The sequence below is a fragment of the Saccostrea cucullata genome, unplaced genomic scaffold, assembly GCF_032062105.1.
Source record: "Saccostrea cucullata isolate Sc308-1 unplaced genomic scaffold, CSIRO_AGI_Scuc_v1 ctg9283, whole genome shotgun sequence".
NCBI lineage: Eukaryota > Metazoa > Mollusca > Bivalvia > Ostreida > Ostreidae > Saccostrea > Saccostrea cuccullata.
In genome coordinates, this window is record NW_026925067.1 from 14794 (window position 1) to 25501 (window position 10708).

The 10708-nt window shown below is 32.3% G+C and overlaps 1 protein-coding gene across 1 annotated transcript; it reads right to left on the reverse strand.

Annotated features, from left to right (window-relative positions):
• Window positions 1–300: 300 nt before the first annotated feature.
• Window positions 301–5043, reverse strand: LOC134267992 (zinc finger protein 91-like). The gene is made up of 3 exons (XM_062750199.1): window positions 5000–5043; window positions 4164–4410; window positions 301–2500 (listed from the first exon to the last, which is right to left on the reverse strand). Exons 1-3 carry the CDS (start codon window positions 5041–5043, stop codon window positions 722–724), a joined length of 2070 nt encoding a protein of 689 aa, XP_062606183.1. The 3' UTR covers window positions 301–721.
• Between the last annotated feature and the right edge of the window lie 5665 nt (window positions 5044–10708).

Below are 10708 nucleotides of genomic sequence, written 5' to 3' on the forward strand. Positions count from 1 at the left end.
AATAACCATGTATACGTTGCTCTTTCTATTGGTTATAATATATTTTTGATTCACTTTATTTTCAACTTGTTAGAGTAGTCTCATCAAGATCCAAAATAAGGCGTTAAGTCAACCCATTGTTTACAAGGACTTTACTTATATGTGTACCTATCTGTACCAGACATATTTCTCTTAAAAAGATATATGGAACAAATCACTGTTAAATTAATTTCAATTTCCAGATGTATCTATCTTTTTTGATTTCTCAATTCAATCGAAATTATCGGTCGACCCAAATTTGTGAGTTTCTCACCATTCTGTTCTGTTTTCAGAGGTATTCTGGTATAGGCTATCAAACATTTATATATCCGCAAATGGCTCTTCATCTATGGCTTTTTTCAACTGACTTTCCACAAACATCCCATTAGTAAGGTTTGAAATATGTCACCATGAGTTTCTGTAGGTTACTTTAAATGCAATTTGTACGGTTTTGCATTTATTTGAAATGCGTCACCATGAGTTTTTGTAAGTTTAAATGCTAGATCTGTGGATATTTTTTCAAATTTCCAAACACATCACAATACTAAGGTTTCTCGCCTCTATATATCTGTATCTAGATTTTTAACGTATGCATTAGTAATTGATTGAATACCTTTCCGAAAATATGACAGTTCTGAGGTTTCTCGTCTCTATATTTCTGTATGTAGATCGGTTGAATGATTTTCTACACACACTTAACAGGTTAATCACACGTGTGTATCTTCCGGTGTTTGTCTAGATCTGACTTTTTACAATATGCTCTTAGACAGAAATCACATTTATAAGGTTTATTTCCAGTATGTGTCATCTTGTGTCTTTTTAAATCAGTGGCATATTTAAAGGCCCTCTCACATACATCACACTTGTAGGGTTCATCACCTGTATGTATTCTCATGTGTCCTTGTAAGGTGTCTTTCCGAGAGAATAACTTATCACAAACCTCACAATTATACGGTTTATCACCCGTATGTGTTCTCATGTGTGTCTGTAAGTGATTTGTCTGGCTGAATGCTTTCTCACACATATCACATTTATAAGGTTTATCACCTGTATGTGTCCTCATATGTTTCTGTAAGTTTCCTGAATTGTTGAATGCCTTCCCACACACATCACATTGAAAAGATTTATCACCAGAATGTACATCACATTGATAAGGTTTATCACCTGTATGTGTTCTCATGTGTATCTGTAATTGATTTGTCTGGCTGAATGCTTTCTCACACACATTACATTTATAAGGTTTATCACCTGTATGTATTCTCATGTGTGTCTGTAAGTGATTTGTCTGGCTGAATGCTTTCTCACACACATTACATTTATAAGGTTTATCACCTGTATGTGTTCTCATGTGTTTTTGTAAGTTCTGTGATTGGTTGAAGGCCTTCCCGCACACATCACATTGATAAGATTTATCACCTGTGTGTATCTTCGTGTGGCGGTATAAGTTGCCTAAATTATTGAAAGCCTTCCCACACACATCACAGTTTTTAAGTTTATCACCTGTGTGTATCCTCAAGTGTTCATGACAGGTATAAGACCGGCTGAATGCTTTTCCACACACATGACATTTATAAGGTTTATCACCTGTGTGTGTCCTCATGTGTGTCTGACAAGTATATGAATGGCTGAATGCCTTGCCACACACATCGCATTTATAAGGTTTATCTCCGGTATGTGTCCTCATGTGTGTTTTATAATTGGTGACATATTTGAAGGCCTTCTCACAAACACCACATTTGTAAGGTTCATCACCTGTATGTATTCTCATGTGTACTTGTAAGGTATCCTTCCGTTTGAATAACTTTCCACAAACGTAACATTTATAAGGTTTATCACCTGTATGTGTTCTCAAGTGTGTCTGTAAATGATTTGTCTGGCTGAATGCTTTCCCACACACAACACATTTATAAGGTTTATCACCTGTATGTGTTCTCATGTGTTTTTGTAAGTTGTGTGCTTGGTTGAATGCCTTCCCACACACATCACATGTATAAGGTTTATCACCTGTATGTATCCTCATGTGTCTTTTTAAGGAGCCGGAATCGGCCAATGCCTTCTCACACACACTGCATTTATAAGGTATATCACCTGCATGTGTTTTCATGTGTTTCTGTAAATGTTGTGACTGACTGAATGCTTTCCCACACATGTCACATTGATAAAATTTATCACCAGTATGTGTCCTCATGTGGCAGTATAAGTTACATAATTTGTTGAATGCCTTCCCACACACCTCACATTTATAAGGTTTATCACCTGTATGTATCCTCATGTGTTCATGACGGGTATAAGACTGGGTGAATGCCTTCCCACACACATCACACTTATAAGGTTTGTCTCCAGTATGTATTCTTTTATGTCTGATCAAGCTACTGGACAGGCTGAAGTTCTTTAAACAGAAATCACATTGAAAAGCTTTGCTGGTTGACTCTTCAGCCTCACTTTGAATCTTTGAATTGGATGACCCGACTTCTTTTTCCATCTGTAAATTTAGCAAAAATTGTTTTAAGTAGTGTGTTAAGCTACGTTTTTTGATGATTATATGTAGAAAATTCAGAATTAGACTTAAATGAATTACATTGCAAACAAAATTTTACTTTCCTTTTTTCTTTCTCTTTTTTCCACTATACAGGTGAATAATACGATATATTCAAAACGTATTTCGGTAAAAACCGATGTGTCTTGTTTTCTATACTTTAAAACAATGAAGTAAAAATCTATTCTAAATATATTGCTTAAAAACAATTCCTTAATTTTGAAAATAATGTTAAATTACCGAATAAGTGGAATTTTTAGTGCGACGCAAATGTAGCGATTTGTCCTTTAAATTGGGTATTTAATTTTTAGCGAGATGTAATACTAGTGATTTTGAAATGCCGACTTAAAAACGTATTACAACTTTAACACGACTAAATAAATACAAGAGGCCCATGGGCCACATTGCTCACCTGAGCACTGTGAGTAAGAAAAAGGAGAAATTGGTATATCATTGAAAAGTTTAAATCCAAAAGTAAATCCATGACCAGCTATGGTTTTGTTCTTCTTGAGAAGATAATTTTAAAGAAATTTCCTATATATATCTATGTAAAACTTTGGTCGGCCATTGTGGCCCCGCCCTAGCCCTGGGGGTCATGATTTGCACAAACTTGAATCTACACTACCTGAGGATGCTTCCATATAAATATGATCAATTACAGCTTTGTTATTCATGAGAAGATTTTTAAAGAATTCTCATATATATTTCTATGTTAAACTTTGCTCGGCCACTGTGGACCCGCCCTACCCCGGTGGTCATGCTTTGAACAAACTTAAATCTACACTACCTGAGGATGGTAACACATGAGTTTAAATTTTCCTGGCATAGTGGTTCTTAAGAAGATTTTTAAAACATACCACTAAATTTTCATTAATTCCCAATTATCTCTTGAGAAGAAGTCAAAAATGTGAAAAGTGTACAGACAGACAGACGGATGCTGGATACAATATTATCAGAATTTAAGCTCACTTGAGCCTTCGGCTCAGGTGAGCTAAAAACGGGATTTTCTGTATCCTTATTTTGCATCATAACTTTGTAGCTAACTGGGATTTAAGCCCATTCTTTGCTACGCTGCTAGTCAACACAGGTCAAAGTGTTGTTAATGTTTATAAGGATAATATCAAAATTAATTGAGATTTTTATTAAGGATTTTTTGACAGGTTTGATTAAATCGTGTTATTTGTCTCTTCACTTTCTTCTTTGATATATCTGATTTGAAAACAGCTCTTATTAATAGGTATATCACTGATGTTCATTTACATGACATTTTGTCAGACAATAAATATGTAATTACATATATGAATCCTCATGTGTTTTTGAAAGGTATCTGATCTTCTGAATGTCTGTCCACAAACACCACATTCATAAGTTTTTTCACCTGTATGTATCCTCATGTGTCTAAGTTTGGAACTTGAACGGTAAAATGCCTTTCCACACACATCACATGTATATAAGGTTTTTCACCAGTATGTGTCCTCGTGTGACTTTGTAAGATGTTTGACTGAGTGAATGTCTTTTCACACATATTGCATTTATAAAGTTTATCACCTGTATGTATCCTCATTAAATTCAATAAATTACTTGAATGGTTAAATGCCTTCTGGCAAACATCACCTTCATAAGGTTTATCACCTGAATGTGTCCTCATGTGATTCTGTAAGTAACCTGAACGAGTGAATGCCTTTCCACACAAATTACATTTATAAGGTTTATCATCTAATTGTAATATCCTCCTGTGACTCTGTAAGTCACTTGAACGAGAGAATGCCTTCCCACACACTTCACATGTATATGGTTTTTCACCTGTGTGTGTCCTCATGTGAGTCTGTAAGTCACTTGAACGAGTGAATGCCTTCCTACACACAAAACATATATCAGGTTTTTCACCTGTATGTATAATCATATGGTCATGTAGGGCTTTTGCTCCAGAAAAACTCCTTTCACACACATCACAATTGATAGGTTTTTCAACAGTCTGTGTCCTAATGTGATTCTGTAATTTCCTAGCTGGTTGAATTCCTTCCCACAAACATCACATTTGTATGGTTTTTCACCAGTATGTATCCTCATGTGACTCTTTAGATTTCCTGACCAACTGAATGCATGCCTTCTCACACACTTCACATTTATAAGGCTTTTCAGCTGTGTGTGTACTCATGTGTGTCTCACTGAATGACTTCTCAAATTCATCACATTTATAAAGTGTTTTATCTGTGTGTATCCTCGTATTTCTCTGTAAGGTACCTTATTGGTTCCTAGTTTTTTCCACATGCATTACAACAATAAGATACATTACCATTTTGTGTCCTCATGTAGATAGTAAAGTCATCTGATAAAGACAATGCCTTCCGACAAAATTCACACTTAAAAATTTCGTCCCTGGTTTGAGAACTTTTTTTGTCTCTGTAAGTAATTTGAACTACACTTTAATGGCGTTTTACTTACATGTGTGTTGATGTGCCTTTCTGAATTTCCAGTTTGATCTTCATAGTTCTGTAATTGTTCAAGGTCTTTCTGAATATTTGAATGGGGTTCGAGATCTCTACTTTCCTTCTGCAAGAATGACAAAGAAACCAGTTTTAATGCTCCATAAGGCACTGTTCTGATTATATGTATTGTAAGGATAAAAAGTTAAACAAATAAAGATTAAGTTATACTGATTCAAGGTAACAAAAAACAAAGGCAAATTCTTGTTATTTGCGCTGTGAATTTCTTAAAGTCGAACCTGCTCAATTTGGTTAAAAAGACTATTTATGACTTGGCCTCTTGCTAACCATGAATCAATAAAACGTGACGTAATTGTCTCTCTTATCAATGCTTTAGAACATCATCATAGTTTTTAAAAATCTTTTTTGGGTAAATGTGATTAAAAATTGTGTTTTCCACCTCTTCTCTTCTTCTTTGATGAACCTGACTTCACATTAACAGGTAGTTCATTGATGTTCATTTCCATGTCGTTTTGTCAGACTGTATACATGTACCAGCATATATACAGCTCAACGCACATTCTAAGCTCACGTTATTTTGCAGAAATGTTGGTCACATTCTTTTGCAATAAAATGAAAATTATCGACTTTAAGATATACTATGTATTACGGCCATATATTGGACCTAATAAATAAATGATACAATAATTTTAATCATGGTAGCATTTGAAGATGTTATCAAATAAAAAAGCTCCAGCAAAGGATTTTACAAAATTTTGATTTTTGTCAAATTAGTTGCACCTTGAATTTCACATTGAAGTCTCTGGACAGCTAGCGCATGTTTTATTTTATCAGATATTGTAAAAAGTCAATTTCAAACAAATCTCTTGGTGGAAATATGCACAAACTCTCTCTTTATCAAACTATGAAAAATAAATTTGTACCGCAGAAATGGTTAGAGAAATGTAAGAAATTTCTCTTTTCCATCAAGGGCAGATAACTTCAAAAATTTAAATGCGCAAAATGACTGTCTCCTTACATGTAATCAGTCTTGTGAATTTAGTTTATTTCACTTTTATCTTTATCTAGCAATGCGGTTTTAAAGGAACTTGGACACGGAAATGAAGTTTATTTTTTTCTGTATAATATTACGCATTAAACATTTTAATAGCATTTCACACAAAAATCAACTAAAATTCTTATTTCATTGAAAAGTTATTTTAACTTTGAATTTGTTGGCGGGTTTAATTGACACATCCTTGCACTTTCACATATTTTAACTTTATTCTTTATCCTTCAGAAAAGTGGCAATCTTGTTGTGTATTCATGAGAAATATTAAAATTTTAATCCAGAAAAATAATTTTATTCAAAGTAGAAATGTTAGAAAGCAAAACACCTTCACAAGCGTTCACCCATTCTCAATATAAGGGCTCAAATGATGTCGCCTCATTTTCATTTAAAAGAAATAACACTGATGTAATTTTTAAATCAACATTATAAATAGTCATATAACAATGAATAAGAATTCATATAATTATCGATCTGAAAGGGTATTTAAGGAGTTCCAAATTCAAATATAGTAGCCTATTTGAAATGTACGTTACTGTCGCCGAGGCAAATATTATTCTAAATCCCCTCTGTGTAATATGTAGTTTTGATTCTCAAGTAAAAATTTTCTGATAAGTTAAACCTTGTATCATATGTATTTTTTTTCATAACAATAAATACATTTTCTTTGTGATAATAAATAATTTTTATTGTGCAATGTCCCTGTCGCTTAATTCTATTTCAACCACATTACAAGCAAACACAAAGATTATTCACCTGATAGTTTTGTTCTCCTTTATTTATTGATGGGCTAAATTTGAAATTTTAAAGGATTAATTACTCTTACTTAGATAATGTAACATGAAATTGAACAACTTGAGCAACTTTTATAAATATGTTTACGGAATGAAAGACATTTTCAATCGTAGAGATAAGAAAGAAATGTACGTTACCTATATTCTTCCATTAAGAATACATATTAAGTAGAAAATATGAGACGACTCTGAATAAGCAACCCCTTGTATCCTGTAAACTGGCAAAGACGTTTTGCTAAACACAATTAAAAATTATTTTTTACATGAAAAGTGATCATTTGAAATGTACGTGACTGAAATGTACGTTACCATGAAATTCGAATTAAGTGAATCTCGCACGAATTTTCATGTATTCTAATACTTTCACACACTCGAATGTGTACACAAAGGACAGTTTCAAAGGTTGGAGGTCGGCTAAATCCCAAAATTAATGAAAAGAAACGTCTCTGCTGAGGAAAAAAATAAATTAAGGTCAATTATTATGTAATATAATTTTGATACCTGGTATATATTTCTGAATACGAAACCTGTATGATGCATTTCTTATGATATGCAGGTTCAAATAGTATCAATATATTGCGCGTCTAATGTATGCTTGTGGAAGAGAATTGATTTTTATATTTGAAATGTACGTTACGTATGGTAACGTACATTTTATGTATTTCTAACTGACATTTTTTTTTTAATTTAGTCAATGAATTGCGTTTACACGAGCGAAACAAAATTATCGTTACAATCCATTAGACAACTGGCCACATCTAAATGCACCCCAATCCTCGTAAATGTTTTAAACTGTTACCACATGCTAGAAAATTTGTTTCTAAGTGTCTTAAATTCATCTTTGGCAACCTTTTTGCAGTTTGTTTACTTTTCATGTGCGACTTTTCGTCAATATTAATTGAATTGTTGTTGATAATTTAAAACAAGGTATGCATAGGCTTATAATTGGTAAAAAAAAAACAAAAAACAAAACAAAAAAGAAAAGAAAAAGAAACAAAACAAATAAACCCAGAACACAAGACGGTCACGTAGATTTCAAATACTGAATACTCAGTTTTGTTTGAATCATTGCATTTTGGGTTATATTTTTCCAGATCTGCTGAAAGGCACGCATGTTTGTGTTTTGAAAAACGATGTTGCAACATACTAAATGAAATTGTTAACAAGACTGTCGATGGATATATTCGGAATAGATTTATGTTAAGTTTCAATGGCCAAACACGAACATTTGTTAGATCATAGCAAAATACATCTGACTCTTATATTTTTTTGTCTGTAACCTTGCACACAGTTAGAAGTAACTAGGCTACGACCGATGGCAATTTCAGCGAAACAGCACAAAAGAATGGTTATGAACTGAGGTGGAGGGGACTCCCCAATAATATGTGAAATGAACGTTACCGAAGTGATGTGACATTCTTGTAGCTGATGACAATAACCTCGTTTGTTACATTATGATTTCTTATATTACTGCATTAAAACGCTTCATTGATATGATTTTTATGTCAAAAATTGTTTTTTTTTCCAATATTTTCTTATTACTAATTTACATATTATTACAAGCTTGAAATGTACGTTACCTACTCATATTCTGAGGCAATCGTGTCTTTATAGTGGTGATTGTGACATATAACACGATGTGATTACATAGAGAATCTTTTTTTGGAATAAACTGAAACAAAACAATGAATTTTTAGATGAATTTTAGATGAATTTTAAGCTTTTTATTAAACAGAAATATATCTTGAAATGTACGTTACATTTACATAGTTTTCTAAATCGGCATGGATATATGTTAAAAAAGACAGTAACTACAAAATAGAATTTTACTACATGTACATGTTAGGTTCAAGTATCTATTAAAAATGACAAGATTCCAAACAGATCGCTCTTAACAAAACAGAGAGAAGAATTTAAAGCATATATTTAAAAAATGTTTTTACACATCTGGATCAAAAAGTAACCTTTGTTTTTTGAAAGGAAAAATCAAACGCACGTTCGTATGCCGAGAAAATATGTTGCTGACAGAGTTGGTAGGATGTGCTGGTGTTAAGATGAGATATTCCAATTGTGATTTTAATGACTACATTTTTTTGACATATTTTTTTGGACATTGAAGAAAGAGTAACGTACATTTCAAGCTACATTTCTGAATAAAATTACCCTCTACTTTATCGTCTTGTAATTATTTCATGTATTATAATTTGATGAAAAAAATCTGGAAACAAAATCTTCAGATACTTTCTTTCAAAAGTAATTGATAGAAAAAATTTTATCTTGAACTTCATTTTTTAAAAAATCAGAGAGGCATTTGTGCCCTTATATTGAGAATGGGTGGTTGTCATTCCGAGCTAAGTCATGTGTTCAAATCGATCACACAGTTTTTGTAAGCAAGGCACGAGCTCTGTTTTTGTAGATGTTTAGATTTCACCGGGTGCGTTCAATTGTCAAAAGTCTGTTCATATGGTTAATAACATTTGTACAAATTTTCAGACAAATCCTTCCAAGAGTTTTTGAGTAATGGTCCGGAAAAAATCTCGTTTACAGGCAGACGGACTTAGTGATTCCAATATACCCCTCCCTAAACTTCGTTTGCGGGGGGTATAAAAAAGTTTGATACGGATAAATTTTGATAAAAAAAGCCCAGTTAGGCATTTGACTGAGGTTAGCAAAACATTTGTGTTTAAACGCTTGTTTGTAAATATTTTTTTTCATTGAGAGAATCCGAAAGTTTAAAATTTCTGGAGATTTTACAAAATTGTGCATAAATGCGTAACAAAATGTCAAAGATTTTTTCATAATCAATTAAAATTGAATTTTCATTTTCTTGAGTTTTCGTATAATATCCCTCCTTTTTAAACGAGTTTTTAAAAAATAAAAGAAATCTCTATTCAAATTATTATTTGTCAGATTTTAACTGAAAAACCAAAACAATACAGAACACAATTATAAATTGATACAATTTGCATTGTATATGAATAAACTAGTATTATACATCAAGCATACTATACTAAATACGTACATGTACGAATAATAAATACACACATGAACAATTCATCAAAGCATTCAATCTTCATTTCATCAACATGTAATTAAGGACAATCATATTAAAATAAATTTCATAAACAGGATAAATGAAAATCTTCAATTTCTCTGCAATATTTGAATTAAATTTACATCACACATAGGAGTTCATTGTTTTTTACCAAGACTAATTGAAGATATTTTCAAAGATTTTCATCTAGAAATTTATGTAAGCAAAGGCCAACGTTGGCTAATTAAACTGTAATATAAAAGGAATTACTGATTAATGTCAGACTACTCTTGCCAAATCAACTTACTTCAATTTACAAGGACTTTACTTATATGTGTACATATCTGTACCAGACATTTTTCTCTTAAAAAGATTTATGGAACAAATCACTGTTAAATTAATTTCAATTTCCAGATTTATCTATCTTTTTCGATTTCTCAATTACATAAAAAATGAATTTTTAAACTCTATGTATAGTTCTGTTTCAATTGACTTCCTACAAACATCATAATTGTAAAGTTTTTTTTTATTGTAAAGTTTTTCATTGAAAAGCGTCAAGATGTGTCTCTATCCAACACTAAGGTATCTCGCCTGTTTGTGTCTTTTTATGCCTCTTCAAGCGAAATTATCGGTTGAATCAAATTTGTGAGTTTTTCACCATTCTGTTCTGTTCTGTTTCCAGAGGTATTCTGGTATAGGCTTTCAAACTTTTATATATCCGCAAATGGCTCTTCATCTATGGCTTTTTCTATCTGACTTTCCACAAACATCCCATTAGCAAGGTTTGAAATACGTCACCATGAGTTTCTGTAGGTTACTTTAAATGCTAGA

What these genes read in the sequence shown, in the direction of transcription:
- LOC134267992 (XM_062750199.1), bottom strand. Translation starts at nt 5,043, where the DNA reads ATGAAGATCAAACTGGAAATTCAGAAAGGCACATCAACACACAT. An exon ending in AAAGGCACATCAACACACAT is followed by an intron (nt 4,411 to 4,999) that starts GTAAGTAAAACG and finishes TTTTGTGTGTAG; the next exon opens with GAAGGCATTCACTCGTTCAA. An exon ending in ATAAACCTTATGAAGGTGAT is followed by an intron (nt 2,501 to 4,163) that starts GTTTGCCAGAAG and finishes CTAAATTTACAG; the next exon opens with ATGGAAAAAGAAGTCGGGTC.